We start from the raw sequence: 21,673 nt of genomic DNA, 5'->3' as shown, positions 1-21,673 counted from the left end.
GCTATAATTGGCACTTTAGGTTACGCTAACTCCTCCATAGATTTTATTTTTAAATGACTGGTAGCAGTGGGTTGCCTGCTCCTGGGCTTTCAGCTCTTTCACCTTCCTATATTTGTGAAGATATGCATTTCCTTAGTATTTTTTACTTTACGCATTTATGATTGATTCACATATCTACACAGCTGACTATTACCTATTTGTGGGCATTACATTGTGTTTTCCTTTTTTTTTTTTTTTTTTTTTAAACCCTCTTCCTGGGATTTTTCTCCCTTTTTTTTCCTATGTATGAAAAAATGATCTAATAAAAATTTATGCAGTTAATAAATAATAAATCAGGATAGTTGGGAGGTATGTCTCTTTATTATGTTGAGTTAAACCCTCTCTGAAACCAGTAGCCAATGAAACAGTGACCTAAAAAAATGTATTTCTTTTTAGCAGCTTGAGGGGGATCCTGCAATTAAATGTCCCGATACAATTTTTTAACCACTGCTACCTGGAAAATCCTGCTGTAAGTCGGTTTCACCAAAATGAGGTTTTCTGAATGGTAGGCACCACGGTCAGACCAAAAAGGTGATACAGGCTACAATCATCCATACAATCAAATGACAATTTTGTGAGACAGACTGTCCTCAGCAGAGAACACCCAGACAAATATATCTGGAGACAAATTTAACGTTTTTGCATCACGTATAGGGAGCCGCTCCTTAAGTGTCCATTTCTTGTAAAAGTAAGACATCTATACTTATTGAATATAAAAATCAGCAATACAATGCATTATCGGGTGGCATGCTGAAAATGAAAAGTTAATAGGAGATAATGGAGTTTTCTGAAAAATCTGCCAGACACATCAAAGCTAAAACAGCAAAGTTTATAATACTCCCTTTAATAGCCTTCTGGAAAGTGGACCCTTGTCTAATGTGCAATCCAATTATCCATGTAAGCTTCTGCTTTTCTAAGGCACAAAAAATAAATAAAATAAAAAAATCCTACTTTGTAAAGACAGGGTCATAACACCCGCATTGTCCTCAACGCTGCAGATTACTGTGAATACTGAATAACAAGACAAACACTGACCTACTTTACAGGCAGAGATGAAAAGGGAAAGAGTCATGTGACTGCTAGGAGGGAGCCATGGAAACAGGATGAGATTGCTGCTTAGCTTACTTTAGTTTGGCCGGAATGATCAACTAGTTGGGCTTTGAGTTCCATGATTTCAGCTTCCAGTAGGTGTATAACTTCTTCATAGTCCATCTCCATGCCACTAGCTTGTCTCTGTGCTACTTCTGCAAGGTGGATTCTGCTACGTAGAGCTTTTGTCTCCTCAATGGCAGCTTTGGCTTCCTGAGCAAAATAAAAATAATCAAATATAAGCAATAAAGAGATGTGTGGAATAATATTAATTAAACCTATAACAGGGGAGACAGAGCATACTGGATGATCATAGAAATAAAACAAAATACATGTAATACAAAGACAAATCTGTTACCATGGAGCTTCGCATAGTACTGTGCAATACCTCTAAACTCTACCAGACCATTTAAGAAGTTTAAAATCTTTAAACAATATGTTGTCACAGTTTATACAGAAATAACAAAGTATGAGTGCACTGTATATCTGGCATACATGAAGCTAGTTATCGCTCACGACGCATATGGCACAGGATAATATTTGAATTCAGCTATACTGTGCCTTTGTACCATATTGCCCATTGGTAAGGCAGTAAAAGAAGAGAAGCCTGGCTCCAAGTGAATGAGAAGACTTTATTTTGTGATTTCCACAGTGATTTACTAACAGATTCCTCCTGTTCTATATTTAACACTGATAAATCTGTGATTGCAGTGTTTTTATTTTTGGTCATTTGAAAGCAAATTACATTTAATATATCTTGTGATTAGAAAACTGGCCTAGAAAAAAAAAGAAGGATTTTTACAACTATATCTGAAGATAGACTTTTGTAGAAATCCCCCATAGATCTAAAGCACAGGTTCTCAAACTCAGTCCTCAGGACCTCAAACAGTGCATATTTTCCAGGTCTCCTCACAGAACCACAAGTGAAATAATTACTCCACCTGTGGATCTTTTAAAATGTGTCAGTGAGTAATGAATACACCTGTGCACCTGCTGGGTGACCTGGAAAATGTGACCTGTGTGGGGTCCTGAGGACCGAGTTTGAGAACCTCTGATCTAAAGTATATGGGGACGATGCAGCTTAATTACTGCCTGTGGTGAGGCCCTGCCCACAGCTCTGCAAGCAGTGTCTGACTATGCAGAAGTGAGGCTGAGCTATTGCTGCCTCATCTCTCGTCTCTTTGCAGTACCAGGGAGCTCCACAAAGTTGGTGAGTGTTAACTATAAAAATGATTACAGTAAACAAAGAAAATGTTTATAAGTTATAAATATCTTCTTTGCATTATTCTAATAATTTTTTATATCAAATCTCAGGAGCTCTGCCTCCCCCCCGCCTACACGTCCCTAATTAGGACAAATCTTGTAGTGTGGACGCAAGTGGCGAGCGTTTGTATACAGCACATGTGCAGATACAAATTTAAGCATGTAACTGCCCTGACCTGTGGGAGTGTTATGGGCGAGTATCTAAAGCTCCGTGCGATTCCGAAACGTGCGTACCGGGGAGGGAAGCCTGTTTCTGATGGATCTCTGGCAACTAGCATGGTCCTGGTGTAAGTGCAGATACAAATGACGATATTTGGCGTAAAATCAATGGGCGCCAAGACTTTCCACTGCACATGCACGGACCCTCGCATTAGCTGAACATAACCTTACATTAGCATAAGGTAGTAAATCAGGCTTCCGCAACTGCCGGCAACTACAATCACTTTGCTTGTGACTTAGAAGCAGCACCAAAAAGTGGCAACTAAATATTTTTCTATAAAACCACTTAACAAATGGGCATGTATAACATACCTCCTAACAGTAGGAAAATGTGAATCAGGACATGCTTGGCACTTCTGAAGTACTGGGCTGTCCCCTCTCCAACGAAAACACAATTTTATTGGTGTATGCACTAGAGACACCTGCCTCTGTTAAAGTAGGGGGGAAATTTAATAGTTTGAGTTTATGTGCGACTATGGACTCGTATCAGTTTGCAGCGAGTCTGATGCGAGTCTGTACTTAAAGTCAGAGTGCGAGTTGGAGGGCATGCGTATGGCAGAGGTGCGAGTCCTTGCGAGTTTTTTATTTGACAATGATCGTGGATTCTACTGGACAAGAGGACAGATCGGTATAGAGGACAAGGTACAGTAAGTATGTAGTGTGAGTGAGTAAATTAGTGAGTATATGTGTAATAAAATTATACAATTTTGTACTTTTGTACGTGTGGTTTTCCAAATACCCGCATGTGTGGGGAGGCTTGCTGGAACCTCTAATCCTCCTGTAAAAGACAATATTGGTTTGTCTATTTTTTTTTACACTAATCAACCACGCATCCATCAGTCAAAGATGACGGGGATAGTCCCGGGCTTCAGCCCCATCCTGGGGTACCCTGTTTTTTGGGGGGGATTCCCCACCGCCCCAGGGATCCCCAGCCAGAGCGGACTAGTGTGGAGTGCTGAATGCTTTGGCCAAGGGACCCAGTGAAGCATGTCCCTTGGTTGCGGCATTACACCCCCACTAGTAAGAGCCCGTTGTTGGTTGTGGATAATATTGGTAAGTCCTACTCATTTTGTCACCCGTATTTCCACAACCAGGACCGACTCACAGAGCCTGGTGCTGATTGATGAAAATATTGGGGACCCATATATCTTTCCCCCCCCCATATTTTCACGACTAGTACGGGCTCACAAAGCCCAGTGCTGGTTGTGCTTTTGAGAGGGGGGAACCCATATCGTTTATTTTCTGTTTTTTTCTTTTAACATAGAAGCCTATACAGATCTCACTGATCTATGCAGGCTTCTGCTATGAGCGCAATTGCTCAGGCTAAACTCGCTAGCCTGAAGCAAGTCTATTTTTTTGCAAGGTTTTTTTTACTAGTTTTGTGTTTTTTAAACTCGCACCCTATTACATAGTGCGAGTTCTATGTTTGTCATGGGCATACATTTGGATACGACTTTGGATTAGACGAGAAGGGTTGATACGAGTTTCATACAAATTTACACCTTCTCGCACTCTATTACATCCAGCGAATGCAAACTCACACCTTTTCCAAATCGCTCGCTATTACATTTCCCCCAAGGTGCAGCCTCGGAAATACCTCCCAAGTTCTCGCAAGTAGGGACAAACGTGCAGATGACGCGATACTTGGGCTGTCATGCTGAAATCGGGATAGTTGGAGGTTATATGTATAACACTACCAATCACTCAAAGCCAGTTCAAATTGAGTTCTCCTTTACAAAGAGCTGCATTTGTAAATAATTTAATTGAATTCAAATTTCAATATTGAAAGCAAGCAATGTATTAATTCACAAAGGAATATTGACATATAAAAGTGGCTGACAATGTGTGAATGCTTAAAAAGTAATCAATTTCCCAAACTGAAGTTAAGAGGCATTAAGTAACCTAAGGAATTATTTTAATGCCTGAAAAAAAAACAAAAACACAGGGATAAGGACCAATACAAAAAATCTATAGTATAATGAAAAACTATTCTAAAACATATTATGAGAAGCAAGTTTTCCCATTACAAATAATTTTGTTTGTACAAAAAAAATTTGAAAAATACTTAAAACCCAGTATTTAATATGTTGTTCAAAGATAAAATAAAATGTAGCAAAGCTCCTAAGCACTTAAGCTGGAATATTGACCACCATATAAGCACCAGCTTTTGAAGTGCATTCAATGGGTTCCTGTGTGGATTCTTTTATCTGCTTATAGCAGTTGTTTAAATCTGAGATATTGAATAGACCGGTCAAATTTAATTTGACCCTTTTTAACACGATGGATTCTTTTTACATCAGGTACTGAGACTGATAATCAGACAGCATTAAACAGCACACTAGAATATTTGGCTGAAGGTTATTGATGAGAGAGGGAAAAAGACATGATGTTCTGTACATTTTCATTAGAGGAAAAAACATTGAAAACATCTTTGCAGCCCTTTGCCATGCCTATGAAAACTAATCTTCCTGTTGTACTTACAAGTACATAAACAATAAACAACAAACAAAGCACAGAGGTCAATCCAATTAGGTATGGGTTGGGTCCTGCTTCTCACAGCAAACTCACACTGCAAATTTCAGCTGCAATATAATTCCAAACTCATAATAATTTTTCGTAGGAAATTTGTGTTTTTTTGTGCGCATCCACCTGAGCAGGTGAAAAGGTAGGGGAAATCTTTATTTTAGGGTGAAAATGTCATTACACAATGCAGAAGCATGGTACACCCCTCCCAATGAATAATCATGTGCTTAGAGGGGTTTACAGAGGGGTTGGGTATGGAAGCCCGGCACTCTGGATGCCGGCTGTCAAAAGACAACAGCGGCATCCTGATGCTGAGAATCCCAACAGGGGCACAGAAAGTACTCTAACCCTCCTCCATCACACAATAACCCTCCCTACCCCGCACCCTAACCCTCCCAGTTAGTGCCTAACCCTAACCCTCCCCCCACCCACTCCGATGTCTATCCCTAACCCGGCAGCCTAACCCAAGCCTCTCCCCTCCCGCAGCCTAACCCTAACCTCCCTGTGGTGCCTACACCTATCCCTTCCCCCCGCACCCCCCCCGGGCTAACAGCTAATGGCACCCGCTATGCTTACGATCCGGTTGCCGGCTGTCGGGATACGGCTTCGGCATCTCCACTCATACGGGGTCCGGCGCCGCGGTTCAGGATTCCGGCAGCCTGCGTCCCGATTGTAGGTCTATTAACTACATCCCTTAAACAGCATAATGTGGCCAATAAAGAGATATCAGTTTTCAGGTGAATTTCTCTAAAAACCCTCAATAATGGGACAAATGATGGGGAACAGGTACGTGGAGGTGTAAATGATGTGGGACAGGTATGTGGAGGTGTAAATGATGTGGGACAGGTATGTGGAGGTGTAAATTATGTGGGACAGGTATGTGGAGGTGTAAATGATGTGGGACAGGTATGTGGGGTGTAAATTATGTGGGACAGGTACAGTATGTGGAGGTGTAAATGATGGGGGCCAGGTATGTGGAGATGCAAATTATGTGGGCCAGGTATTTGGAGGTGTAAATGATGTGGGCCAGGTATGTGGAGGTGTAAATGACGTGAAGACAGGTATGTGGAGGTGTAAATAATGTGGGACAGATATGTGGAGGTGTAAATGATGTGGGACAGGTACGTGGAGGTGTAAATGATGTGGGACAGGTATGTGGAGGTGTAAATGATGTGGGACAGGTATGTGGAGGTGTAAATGATGTGGGACAGGTATGTGGGGTGTAAATTATGTGGGACAGGTACAGTATGTGGAGGTGTAAATGATGTGGGACAGGTATGTGGGGTGTAAATTATGTGGGACAGGTACAGTATGTGGAGGTGTAAATGTTGTGGGCCAGGTATTTGGAGGTGTAAATGATGTGGGCCAGGTATGTGGAGGTGTAAATGACAGGTATGTGGAGGTGTAAATAATGTGGGACAGGTATGTGGTGGTGTAAATGACATGAAGACAGGTATGTGGAGGTGTAAATAATGTGGGACAGATATGTGGATGTGTAAATGATGTGGGACAGGTATGTGGATGTGTAAATGATGTGGGACAGGTATGTGGAGGTGTAAATGATGTGGGACAGGTATGTGGAGGTGTAAATGATGTGGGACAGGTATGTGGGGTGTAAATTATGTGGGACAGGTACAGTATGTGGAGGTGTAAATGATGGGGGACAGGTATGTGGAGATGTAAATGTTGTGGGCCAGGTATGTGGAGGTGTAAATGATGTGGGCCAGGTATGTGGAGGTGTAAATGACGTGAAGACAGGTATGTCGAGGTGTAAATAATGTGGGATAGGTATGTGGTGGTGTAAATGATGTGGGACAGGTATGTGTTGGTGTAAATTATGTGAAACAGGTATGTGGTGGTGTAAATTATGTGGGCCAGGGATGTGGTGGCGTAAATTATGTGGGACAGGTATGTGGTGGTGTAAATGATGTGGGCCAGGTATGTGGTGGTGTAAATGATGTGAGACAGGCATGTGGATGTGTAAATGATGTGAGACAGGTATGTGGAAGTGTAAATGATGTGAGACAGGTACAGTCAGGTGCATAAATATTGGGACATTGACAGAATTTTCATATTTTGGCCTCTATTCACCACCACAATGGCTTTGAAATGAAACAAACACGATGTGCTTTAACTGCAGACTTTCAGATTTAATTTGAGGGAAATTACATCCAAATCAGGTGAACGGTGTAGGAATTACAACGGTTTCTATATGTGCCTCCCACTTTTTAAGGGGCCAAAAGTAATGGGACTATCAACTCAAAAGCTATTTCATGGACAGGTGTGGGCTATTCCCTCGTTATTTCATTATCAATTAAGCAGATAAAAGGTCTGGAGTTGATTCTAGGTGTGATATTTGCATTTGGAATCAGTTGCTGTCGACTCTCAATATGAGATCCAAAGAGCTGTCACTATCAGTGAAGCAAGCCATCATTAGGCTGAAAAATCAAAACAAACCCATCAGAGAGATAGCAAAAACATTAGGTGTGGCCAAATCAACTGTTTGGAACATTCTTAAAAAGAAAGAACGCACCGGAGAGCTCAGCAACACCAAAAGACCCGGAAGACCATGGAAAACAACTGTGGTGGATGACAGAAGAATTATTTCTCTGATGAAGAAAAACCCCTTCACAATAGTTGGCCAAATCAAGAACACTCTCCAGGAGGTATGTGTATATGTGTCAAAGTCAACAATCAAGAGAAGACTTCACAAGAGTGAATATAGAGGGTTCACCACAAGATGTAAACCATTGGTGAGCCTCAAAAACAGGAAGACCAGATTAGAGTTTGCCAAACAAATCTAAAAAAGCCATTACAGTTCTGGAACAACATCCTATGGACAGATGAGACAAAGATCAACTTGTACCAGAGTGATGGGAAGAGAAGAGTATGGAGAAGCAAAGGAACTGCTCATGATCCAAAACATACCACCTCATCAGTGAAGCATGGTGGTGGTAGTGTCATGGCGTGGGCATGTATGGCTGCCAATGGAACTGGTTCCCTTGTATTTATTGATGATGTGACTGCTGACAAAAGCAGCAGAATGAATTCTGAAGTGTTTCGGGCAATATTATATGCTCATATTCAGTCAAATGCTTCAGAACTCATTGGACGGCGCTTCACAGTGCAGATGGACAATGACCCGAAGCATACTGCAAAAGCAACCAAAGAGGTTTTTAAGGCTAACAAGTGGAATGTTATGCAATGGCCAAGTCAATCCCCTGACCTGAATCCGATTGAGCATGCATTTCACTTGATGAAGACAAAACTGAAGGGAAAATGCCCCAAGAACAAGCAGGGACTGAAGACATTTGCAGTAGAGGCCTGGCAGAGCATCACCAGGGATGAAACCCAGCGTCTGGTGATGTCTATGCATTCCAGACTTCAGGCTGTAATTGCCTGCAAAGGATTTGCAACAAAGTATTAAAAAGTGAAAGTTAGATTTAGGATTGTTTAGTTTGTCCCATTACTTTTGGCCCCTTAAAAAGTGGGAGGCACATATAGAAACCGTTGTAATTCCTACACTGTTCACCTTATTTGGATGTAATTATCCTCAAATTAAATCTGAAAGTCTGCAGTTAAAGCACATCTTGTTTGTTCCACTTTAAAGCCATTGTGGTGGTGAATAGAGTCCAAAATATGAAAATTCCATCAATGTCCCAATATTTATGCACCTGACTGTATGTGGAGGTGTAAATGATGTGGGCCAGGTATGTGGAGGTGTAAATGATGTGGACCAGGTACGTGGAGGTGTAAATGATGTGGACCAGGTACGTGGAGGTGTAAATGATTTTGGGACAGGTATGTGGAGGTGTAAATTATGTGGGGACAGGTATGTGGAGGTGTAAATTATGTGGGGACAGGTATGTGGAGGTGATACGTCTATTTAAAGACTGTACCCTGTACTCTGGCTGTGAAGCCTTGCAGTACCCTGTCTCGGGAGGGTATCTGCTGGATGTGACCGTCCCCGATCTCGGGTAGCTTCCCCCTCCACACTGGAGACTCATCTGTCTTCCTGTATCTGTGCGTGGCCGGATCCCTCCTCCTCCCATGCTCCGTGTCCTCCATCTGGTGGATGCGGGTGCCCATCTTCGGCGTCCTGGCTCTCTGATACTTCCTGGTTACTGTTGCTCCTTGGTCACGTGTGATATGCCGGTCACATGGTGCGGCTTTCCTGTGGGTCTCAGTGTTCAGTGCCTCTGTGCTAAGATTATCAGGTGTGGGGTCAGATACTGATATTAATGTGTTACCAACGCGTTTCAACCACTTATGGTCTTCCTCTGGGAGTTGTAGTAGTAGGTACTTCGTGAGAAGGGTTTTAAATACATTGTCAATCCCTCCTTTTTGCTGATTGGTCTCTATTAGCATCTCGTAATTGGTCAATTGCACACTCAATCAATGGCTCTGGGAGCCGTTTAACCCATTGTTTCCCTGTTTTCCTATGCCTACAAATGTAGCATCAACTGTCTCATTTGCATTTGAGAGGAGAATTCTTTTGGATAGGTGTTACAGTAAATAGCTGTTACATCATTTAGTCATAACATATGTGTACTACTTATTAGTTTCAATGGGATAAGTACTTATATATCAGACTGATTCTTAGATCAACTGTGACTGTTAATTTCATGGAGGGTCAATTATATATATATCAGGTTGTTCATTAAAGTGTTGTTCTGTGGTTTGATCATATGTCACCTGGTGTATTGTTTAATGGGGCAAGCATTGTTTTGCTTAGCTAAAATCACTGGTTGTGACTTGTATTCGTTTGATAAATATGAACTGTTGTAATGAACCTATGTGGGTCCTTAATCTGCGTTGTGTTAATAACTCTGAAATGGTGATGTTAGTGTTCCTATACAGATTAATAATGGTGGAACTCTTATATAAACCATGTATTCCAGAATTGCATGGCTCACAGTGTGTATGTGCATGCAAGGGCATTCTAATATGTAAATCACTCCCTTGCTATGACAGGTCATACTGTCCCTAATGTTCCATTCAAACTGGTTAGATGTGGAGGTGAATGTGCATATGGGTCTCGTGTCTCTTTTCCCGGTTCTGGTACAGGTCAAACACTGTCCACAAAAATACAACCCTCCTTTGCTGACTTCTTCCTTATTGCTCCATAATTCAGTAAGGGTGGTTTGTATCTGTTTCGTCGGGGCTATATGGTTTCTATTTTTGCTTTTAGATCTGGTGCTTTGCGGAATACTACCTTAGGGGCATATTGTAGTATTTCCGCTAAAGTGTCATCTTGGAGTAATACTGGCCAGTGTTTTTTTATTACCTGTTTCACACGATTGGCTTGACTACTGTAGTCTGTGACAAAATAAATATTTTTGGGGTCTTCTATTGTCCTTATATTGTTACAACGGGTCTCTATGCATCATGTTGAACCTATCGAATGCTTGATCTATTATTTTTGGTTCGTGTTTTTCCTGTAATTTCATCTTTAGTTTATTCCCTTGCTGTATGTAGTCCATTTGATCCTTTGAAATTGGCTCACTGGGATGCTACTCAGCCAGTTAGGATGGTGTCCACTAGTGGCCAGAATGAAACTGTTAACATCTACAGACTTATTGTGGGTTTTTGTGTGGAACTGATTGCCTGCAACTAAGATGTTAAGGTCAAGGAATGTCACCTGTGTCTTACTGAAGGCTGTCGATGTTGATCGACAGCTCACCCCATTTGGAAGGCAGGGCGGGGTGATGGCTGGGCAAACTGAGGCGTTTTTGTGGGCGGCCCTACTTACATCACTCGTGATGTCAGTAGGTGGACTTCCTGCTCTATTAGAGCAGGAAGTCCACTGAGGCTTGTGGCAACGAGACACTACCGCAAGGGTCTCATCGCAAGCCCGATGGTCACGATGGTATCGACCATCGCGACCATCACCTGGCCGCTCGCATAATCTGTGGGTGGTAACCCACAGCTATGCGAGCGGCCAAGAGGCCGCAACTAAAAAAACAAACGCCTGCCCTGATTCAGAGCGAGCGCCTCTAAATCAGGGCCTAGGTTTATTGTTGTTAATGTAACTGATGAAATTCTGGATTGATTTCTCATCTCCTTGCCAAATAAAGAATATGTCATCTATAAATCTGATCCAGAGGACGAGGTTTGCACCAAGTTCGCAATTGGCCCATACATATTGATCTTCCCAGTGGCACATAAACAAGTTTGCGTAACTTGGCGCAAACCTCGTCCCCATTGCGGTCCCAGTTACCTGTAGATAGAACTCACTGTCAAACCATAGGTAGTTGTGTGTTAAAATATATATTATGCTATTGATGATGAAATCTCTTTGGTCAGGTGTCATAGATGAGTTGTTCAATAAATGAATACAATAAGGTTACGTCGCTCGTGCCGAGCCAGTAGTTCTCTTGCTAGGTGATGTTGTTTAATTTGCACAAAATGTCCATAGTGTCTCTTAAATACGATTTTTGTGATTTTACATATGGTTGTAAAAACGTGTCTACGCATTGGGACAGGTTGGATGTTAGGGATTGAATGCCCGAATCTAATCGGTCTACCTGGTGGATTTATGGGGTTTTTATGTATCTTGGGCAAATGATAAAATACCGGTATTATAGGGTGGGGTGTGTCTAAGAATTAAAATTCTTTGGTCGTCAGGATCCCTTTGTCTAAACCCTCTTTGAGGTGTTTTCCTAGTGCTGATTGGAACTCTTTTGTGGGGTTATGTTTCAGGTGCTCGTAGGTCATGGTGTCCTGAAGTATTCTTTTGGCCTCTTTGGTGCAAGCATCTTGTTCATGATGACTATACCACCCCTTTATCCGCTGGGTTGATTATTATTTGTTGGTTATTTTATAAATCTTCCAATGCTTTGCACTCCTTATTGGTCATGTTTATTTGTCTTATTTTTATGTAAAGTACCTATTTGTTGAGTCTCACTATTTGAGGATCTATCTAGGATCAAGCTATATATCTGTACCAACCAATTAGTACATTATACGAATATTTAGAAAGGTTTAGCGCTGAATATCCTATTTTTATAATATTACCTAAAGGGACAACACCCCTTTTTTGTTCAGCAGCTTACCACAAACAATAGGACAGTAGCTCAGTGTCCATCTATTCTTGTAGTTTTAGAATGTACATCGTGTATAAAAACACTGAAATATTACAATAGACATTTTTCTGTACCCAAAAAAATGCTGGAAAGATTTGAATTTGCAGGAAAATCACTTGCTATCATTTTTCCACCATTATTAAAAAGTGTAAAAATCACTCATTTGACATCGTTTAAAAACCTGTAGTACTTTCCTTATGGCCCCTAAGAGTCTTGTATATGGGCCTGCTATCTCAGTTGTCACTTTTTGGGGTCCAGGGTTTTTTCCCCACTTTCTCCCAGGTCGCATTTTGTAGAAAAGTCGCACACCCTCGCCGGGACTACTGCGAATTGGCATTTCTAATTGGATCACAAATTTCTAGGGTGCACATTCATGCAATGTATGAGTTTCATTAATCAAATCTACTTTTCGAAACACACCTAATTTAATTGTCCCCATAATATCTTGTCAGAATCAAATTATAATTTTGGAAAGCAGGTAAAACATTATTTTACTCCTATACACATAAAATGAATATGCTTTAATACTGACTCCTGAAGCTATGCAGAAAATGGAAAAATAAACACTGCGTGAAGATGAAGATACAATGTAATAAGCTGCTGCGAAATACACAAAGTAAATGGTGTAATATGTTCTGTTAAACAGTACATTTAGCCATCTTTGTTTGTACCGCAATGTGGGCCTGATTCAGACCCACTCGTATGTTGCGGACGCTCGCATCCTGGGTATGCTCGCCAAGACAAAACACTTTGGCTGTGCGGGCGATCGCTCTGCGTATGCAGCCGCCCATCAGAGTATGCAGAGCCGCCCACTAGCGCACATCATCTCCTGGAAGTGTCTTAAAACATTGGTACATCGAGCACCATCGGAAGCTAACGCAGCACTTGCGGTTGCCTTACCCTACCGCAAACACTGCAAGGACTTCAGTGTAAAAAACAGCCAAGTGACGTGAACTATGACGCTGCCAGTTAATTACGCAAGCCTTAAAAATTGCGTTGAAAGCACGCCTGCGTTCACACCTCCACTCCCCCGTTTTTAATGGACTGCCCATGTTACCACCCACAAACGGCCTCTCCTGTCACTCACCCTGCTGGGCTGTCTTTGCTGGGCGAACAGGCGGTATGCGATCGCAATGTGTATTTCGCGCACTGTGGTGCGTGCGCATGCGCGTACGCAGACCATCGGGCCGCTTGCGAGAGCAAGCATATAGCGACCGGGTCTGAATCAGGCCCTGTGTGTGTGCAATGTTATGTTCAGCTAAATCTAATGGAATTATAGGATGAGATTTCTAGAATGAATGTACAGTATCTGTTAATTGCATTGGTCTAGTTCTTGGTTGGAGAAGGCGAGGGAATGGAAGGAGCACTTTGCAGAGCTTAGAATCAAATGGATCAATGGTTTTAATTATCCTTATATATAACACACAAGTTATTGGTTGCTATGAACAACATCTCCACTTCTAAAAACTCTCACTTTAGTAAATTTACCCTTCAGTCTTTAAATAGTATCCAGATATATAAAGAAGTCAATGGAGTCCTCAGAGTATGATATCAGTCCATTAGAGGATAATCTGCTTCTAAGATGTCCACAATGACGAACTCCTGACTTCCGTTCGAACACCAGAAATGACATCACGCAGAGAATCCACCTCGCCGCAAGTGGGGCATTCCAGCAGGATATGGAAGCGGTGCATCCGCCCATGGCTCCCCTGGTCCCGGAAACGTTCCTTCCCACTGCCGCCTCTCAATAGCACCACCAGATGGAACTACTGAGAGGTGTCCGGTGTTCAGACTGTAAGTCAGGAGATCGTCACGGTGGACATCATAGAAGCGGCGGGAATGTGTATTAACACCCCGCAGATGTAGGAGACTGTTTAGAGAGTTATATTGAATGCATGTTAAGGGGATGTATTTTTAATTAGTAATCATTGAATTATTGGTGGGGGTAGTTATGGTTGTTCTGGTGAGCTGGTCCCATACACCTTGACAAAGATCTAGTAGTTAGATCGAAACGCGTTGGTGACAGGACATTGTTATTTTATGGATTGACCTGGGAGCTGAATGAGTGTGTGGTCTGTGTACTTCGAGAACCTACTGTACTTACTTCATATCAGGTCAAACTTGTTTATTACCATCTGTTCCTCAATATCTACAGTAGCGATATCCTTAGCTGTTTGTATTTTAAATAAATGTATCATTCTGATAAGCCCACTGTTCCCTTTATGTTACCCACTGCATACATCAGGACGGAAGATGGGAATATAAAGAGGATGTTCATCATCAAAGGAAACTTTTATGTTTATAGGGTACACCCCTCTATCATTTGGATTGCATATTCCTTGGGGGAGTTTATTTGAAAGATAAAGAAACCCTCATGAGCATCTATAATACTTGCTTTCTAGTGAGTGGGTACGCCTTGATATCTATTGTGGAGGATTAATACAGTGACATTGAGATGTTGACACAAAGCGAGGAGGAGAGGCCACTCACATTCCAGGAGGCTAGGGCCAAATATCCAGTACTGACAAGACATCCACTTGCATTCTGGCAAGCAAAACATTATGTTGAGGTAACAGTGCTGAGTTTTTCGCCGTTGGAATGGGATAATCCCTTAGATAATTTGTTACGCTCACACACGCTAGACACAAAAGCTATTTCTCAAATTTATAATATCCTATGGGTCTTTATACCTGACAACTCTATGGCAAACTATACTAAGTGGTGTCCCAGATCCCAGCCCTACAGGTCGACCACCTGAATCAGGCCTACGATAAAGCTTGTACACTAACGCCATACTCATCCTACACTTCCATGTTCCTGAATATTCTGCATAGGTCATATATCTCACCTCACAAAAGTTTCTTGGTGGGATTATCACAGACGTCAAACTGTTATAAGTGTGGGTCTCCTGTAGCTGATATCTTTCACTGTATGTGGTCTTGCCCTATAATAAGAGGGTTCTGGATACAGGTACGAACATACGCTACCAACATTTGATTAATTTTGTCCCACTGACGCCTGAACGGGCTATATTTGGGGTTATTACCAATCACATTCGTACCTCGGTGGGAGGAAAACGTCTATCACTAGCTATAAATGCAGCAGCTTGTAAAACAATCTTACATATAGACTCACAGCCACTACCAATAGCAAATTGCATCATCTTTTTAGGATGAATTGGGTGGAAGTGATATTGGCAGAAGAAGTCAAAATAGAAAAATTTTTGGGTACGTGGGAGAGCTATGTGGATACTCTTTCAGTAGCTCTTCATCTCCAGCTTCATAGAACATTGCAGACTTCTTCGTGGTATATATTGCAATGTGCAGTAGGGGACCCTCCAATTATAATAGATACCTAAATTTGTTTCTTTATTAAGGAATTTCCTTTAAGTATTTGGTGAGGGATGGGGAAATGGATAGCCCATCCTTTTTCTTTATATTAAAATAACTGAACTATGTGACACAGTTCTGAACAAAAATTTCTTATCTATTTTCACTGTATATGTTTATTTGAGTGAATATGTATAATCCATAATATTCAACCAACTTGGTAAAGTTTTGTTCAGTCTCGATTGTATTGTGGATGCTCAATGCTTTGAATGACAATAAAAAATGATTTTTGAAAAGAAAAAAAAATACAGTGACATTTCTGACTCACACGATCCATACAAGATTACACTAGAATTTATTTGTATGCATTTTTTTTAAATGTATTGCGGATGATCCTCTAATGGACTGATATCATACTCAGAGGACTCCATTTACTTCTCTATATATCCGAACACCATTTAAAGTCTGAGTATCAATCTGTATTGTACTTTATATGTTGAATACTAGCGCCATCTCATGTTCAGCAACTTTGTTACTTCTTTTTTTATTTGCATGCAAGTTAAATACTGGCTGTTTTTGAATGTTGCCCACAAATGCTGGGAAACCTTATTTTTACACTGCAATTTTGATCCCCTGAGGAAGTCAAACGAGATGAAACGTGTCAGGACTTCCTACATTATCTGGACACACTCACCACTGGAACTTTATTACTACATCTTTTGGTGGAAGATATTTTTGGCCAAATGAACTCTCCTCTCTTGGGTTAAAATAATCTCAGATAAACTTTTATTTTATCCATGTACGGACATATTCATTTTTAAGTTTTATTAATAAATTGTTATCATGGTGTTACACTATTGTCCTTTATTTCCGATTCTTTGCATATTTTAATGCCATCTGGAAGTGCGGTCAAAGCTGCTGATGGAACTATAAAAGCCTATTGAAGCTTAATTAAGGAATTATTACTCCCAAGAATAAGAAATTATGAAATCTAAGAATAAAATTCTACCCTCATTTTATCAGAATACTATGCCAAACCTGTGGTACACAGATAAACAGTTGACTTTCAAATTACCAATAATATCTACTAAATATATATATATATATATATATATATATATATATATATATATATATATATATAATGCATTAGGTGTGGTGCCGCTTGTTTATCATTATATATATATATATATAGACATATATATAGACATATATATGTACATACATATACACAGGTTGAGTCTCCCATATCCAAAATGCTTGGGTCCAGGGTATTTTGGAATATTTGCATAATATAATGAAATATCTTGGCAATGGGACCCAATTCTAAGCACAGAATACATTTATGTGTTATGTACACCTTATGCACACAGCCAGCAGGTCATTTTATACAATTTTTTCAATCATTTTGTAGCTCAAACAAAGTTTGTGTACAAACATGAAATTAATTTATGTTTCATATACATCTTATACACACAGCCTGAAGGTAATTGTATAAAATATTTTTAATAATTTGTGCTTTAAACAAGGTTTATGTACATTGAACCATCAAAAACCAAAGGTTTCACTACTTGAGTCATGCTAAAAATATTCTGTATTTCGGAATATTTGGATATGGGAGACTCAACCTGTATATATAACAAGGGGCATCACACCTAATGCATTATATATAGTATATATTCTAGGTAATATATACTATATAAAATATACACATATGTAGAACATTAGGTGTGTGAGAGATTTTATAATAAATATAAATAATATACACTGAAACTAGCTGGTCTAACATTCCAGGGGACAATTGAATGCCCTCAGCTCTCTGCACAAGGAGGTCTTAAGTATTTACCTGCTTTACATTTGTAAGCTCTGCAGACAACTGGCTTTTCTGTTTTTCAGATTCAAAGAGCTGTTCCTAGAAAAAAAGGGAGCATGTTTTATATACTGTGACATGAGATAAAATATCTTTGCATTGCTCTAATAGTCTGACATAATGGACTTGGGGCTTGTTTCACTACGGATCGCAATATAGCGTATACATGAAGTTCAACTGCGATAGTATGCTAATCCATAGCGAACGCAATACAAACTCATACAATAAGGACGCCCACGTCACCTACATGCACATCGTAATGGTAACCAAGACTGTGAAAACATCAGTACAATCGAGTACCATCAGACCCATATGCAAAGTTAAGGCAGGTCAGACCTCACTCAGGAATTGCTAACTTCAGCGCACGCTATGAGGCCTAAGGCTGCGTATGGTATTACAGTGGCTAATTTATGCACGTTCCTGCAACGCCATCCCAACACACTGGCACGCCTGCGTTCACCCGACCACCCCCCCATCACCACCCACAAACAGTACTTACTGTCAATCGCTATGGAATGTGTCTGTGTAGTCACTGCGATCGCAGTCCCGATCGCAGTGGCCGATTCGCGCACACGCACTGCGATGCACATGCATGCGCAGTACGCAACAATCGGCTGATTGCGTGCGTGTTAGCAACTGTGTTCCTTGCTGAATCAGGCCCTTGAACAGAATAATTGACTGGTAATATTTTTATCTTTTATTATAACAAAAAAATGGTTGTAAACATACAGATGTGTCCTCATACACAATTGCTGTGTCTTTTTTGCATCACTTGAAAATTCATCTTAGTAGCAAACGGATGTGACTAACTTTGCAAACCGCGACTAACGGATGCAAACTGTTTTGAGAGACCGCACTGATTGACTTGATATGCGACACTTGTTCCCAAATACGGTCCTCAAGACACCCAAACAGTTCAGGTTTTAGAGATATCCACGGTTGAACACAGACGGTTAAATCAATTTGACTGAGGTACTAATTAAGTCACTTGTGATCAAGCATGGATATCCTTAAAACCTGGATTGTTAGGGTGCCTTGAAGACCGAGTTTAGGGACCTCTGACTCCCTGTCAGATTAAATAAATCAGTAATCTGTGGTTCTCATCTAATTAAATGTTCAGAACTGTTCTTAGCCAACAAGCACTGCAATAGATTAATATGATCTTTAATTACCACCCATGCCACATATCCAGTGAAACCAGTCGCGGTACAGATCTTTAGCACATCGCTGTAAACACATTTTATGGGATGACAGTGATGTTTTAAGGAGTTGTACCACAACTGGTTTCACTGGATATATGGTTTGGGTAATAATTAAAGATCATATTTTCTTATATATATATTGAAGAAGTCTGACGGACGAAACGCGTTGGAAAGTGCTCCTTCTTGCCTCATGGAACTAATGCTGACAATCTAATCAGATAAGAGAAACCTTTCTTCATTGTCAAATATAATAGGACTCTGATTTATTTTAAATAATCGCTTTTTTATTGACTGAGCATTTTAAAATTTCTATGTATGAAATTTTATCTCATGAATCCCTGTCTTATGCATGTGCTTCTTAACATCCCATTGTGAAAACAACCCTACCCATACCCCTCTTAGTACTCGGACCTTGTCTTTGTATTTTTTAACCTCTTATGTGTACAACTTGTATTCTATGTAACTCACTGTATTAACCTTATTGTCTAGATGAAATATATATTTTTTACTATTTCTGCACCTCGATATACCATTATTTAATATATTCCTGTTATTTATTCACTTGTACTTTACAACCTAAAATAACGTGGATATACAACATGATATGATTTATTGTTCATTTATTTTGTATTCAGTTGTGTAAACTCACACATGAAACTAGACAGTAGCTCCAAACAGTACACCTACTTACACACATATATATATAAAAATTTCATATTTTCCTGTGACAATTAAATGTGTGTATTGGTAGCTTGTGTACTTAATACTTGATAATTAACAGGGTCACCAGAGAAATTATATTCTATAGGCATTTACAATAACAGTGATAAAATTTTCAATGTGAACAGTTATTAAGTTTCATTTTATATATTTCTAAGTCTATCATGATATCATTCCTAGTGTCGATAAACCATATGCTAACATTCCTACGCAGACTGTGTATTAGAGCTCCACTTAAATGTTAATTACACTGCTAAACTAGTATTATGTTTTCATTCTATTTCATACTATTTTAGCCACACTTTTATAGAATAATTCCAATCAATTTGTTGTTTTGAAAATACCCACAATGCAATCTGATTTGGTTATTCACAATGAGAGACCCAAGAAATAAATGCCTATAAATTTGGAAAGGGAGTAGACAGTACGTAATCTTGTTTTTTGCTATTTAAGCCTCGGGTACTTAAATTGCAGAGTTAGTTTCTCTGAAAGTAGCCACAATGCTATCTCATACCAGTCACAACATCCATCACACTTATCTGAATATGCATGACAAAACTTTATACGTTAAATTATTCTTGCCTCTATCACCGTTCTATAGCCCGATATTCAATTTCACATTAACAAAGAACTAGTTATGACAGCTCCCATTTAAATATTATTATCCTTTATTTATATGGTGCCATAAGGGATTTGTAGCACCTTGCAATGTACAAAAAACAGAAACAATATGAACATAACAAGGAACATTGCAGGACATGGACATATAAACATTGCTGCACCAGCAGTCATAATACTCAAATAAGCAGCAGGCCGGCAAAACCAAAGGGTTAGGTGCCATCAGGGCCGTAGCTAGGGTAGTGCGGCCGATGCCATCGCACAGGACACCACAGGTCAGGGGGCACTGTTTGGAACTGTCAAATTTCTGTTTATTATCATTCTTACTTGTAGCTTCCTCTTATTTCATCCCCAGCATCTCCTGGCCTCTCCTATCTCTTCCCTGGCCCTTCCCCATGAAGCCATGGCCCTTTTTTGGGTGCATTATGTCCCTTTGAAAAATGAGGGGGGCGCCAATGCTCTTTCTGGCACAGGGCACCATAAAGTCTAGTTACTGTTCTGTGTGCCATTGTTGGCAGTGGGAAGGAGATGATGGTATAAGTGAGGGAAGGAAAAGCACATGAGGGATGAGGGCCCTGCCCCTGAGAGCTTACAGTATAAAAGGGGAGACGAAGACAGACAGGAGTGACACAGAGGGGAGATATACAGTGAGCAAGGACCATCGAGCAGTGGGTTAGGATGACAGCAGGATGGCCTTGATAAAGAAGTGGGTCTTGAGAGCCCTTTTGAAGTTTTGTAGAGGTGGAGAGTCTAATAGGGAGGGGGAGAGAGCTCTAATTTAATGAATGGATGTGCAGAAAAATAAAGAACAAAAATTGCAAACATCATAATGATCATACTAAACATTCTTAGAAGAAACATAAAGAGAAAAGGAATCTATACGAGTACATGAATTATGGTGGAATGATTTGCTCGGCTTTGAAAAACAAACGTATTAGCATTCACCAAAACAAGCTAACTTCGACAAATTGTAATGAAATGTTTGTCTCTGCTGCAGAACTGATGGCCCCAGAATAATTTGGGAATTACACAGACAATGCTTCACATCCCCGACATTTGAAAGCCATTCTATGGTTCACAATAGTAAAAATAGACCCCTTTGTTAAGTACATGCATAAACTAAACAAATCCTCTCTGTAGAAGTGCTGTCCCATCCAGTGCTGCACTGTCTGCTTTCCCCTGGTCCTTTACTGTATTCCCTTAATCAACCCTGAAGATTCATTAATGCAGTGGTTCCCAAACTTTTTAAAATCACGGCGACCTAGAGTATCAGCATTGTTTTCAAGGCACTCCTAAGCCAAAAGTTTGTTAATGAGAAATTCAAGGAAAAAAAAAATTATTAACTTAATTGTGCTTACCGGTCACTTGGTGATCAGTTATGTGGTGGTTGACAGGTTTGTGATTCTGTTTGTTCACATATTTACATTACATTGACCATAAAGAATTTGATTTGATGCTGGACCACCAAGCTGAGGCACACCTGCAAGTGTCCCGAGGCACCCCAGGGTGCCACAACACACAGGTTGGGAACTACTACATTAATGAGTAGTCTGTAAAGACAGCACAAGATCACATGCAGCATCACTGCGGAGAGATTTTTGATACATGCAAACTGGAAAGATATGTATTTAGCTATAGAGGAACCTACGGACTATAACTTACTATAGGTGGAAAGACATTTAAAAAATTTATTTTTGTGTATTTCCAATTACCATT

General features: G+C 40.3%; 1 protein-coding gene across 2 annotated transcripts in view; it reads right to left on the bottom strand.

Annotated features, from left to right (window-relative positions):
* STXBP4 (syntaxin binding protein 4) overlaps positions 1 to 21,673 on the bottom strand; it is a 275,156-nt gene that overhangs the window by 174,784 nt on the left and 78,699 nt on the right. For both annotated transcript variants that reach the window (XM_088475045.1, XM_088475035.1), the window contains exons 11-12: positions 17,394 to 17,459; positions 1,165 to 1,341 (exon numbers count right to left, since the gene is read on the bottom strand). In XM_088475045.1, coding sequence (XP_088331171.1) covers positions 1,165 to 1,341; positions 17,394 to 17,459 — 243 coding nt within the window. The remainder of the gene's footprint in view (positions 1 to 1,164; positions 1,342 to 17,393; positions 17,460 to 21,673) is intronic.

This window comes from Taudactylus pleione, unplaced genomic scaffold, assembly GCF_031769625.1.
Source record: "Taudactylus pleione unplaced genomic scaffold, aTauple2 ptg000016l, whole genome shotgun sequence".
In the NCBI taxonomy this organism is placed as follows: domain Eukaryota; kingdom Metazoa; phylum Chordata; class Amphibia; order Anura; family Myobatrachidae; genus Taudactylus; species Taudactylus pleione.
The sequence above is the reverse complement of the archived record's forward strand: the minus strand, read 5'-3'. Positions and strand labels throughout refer to the sequence as shown.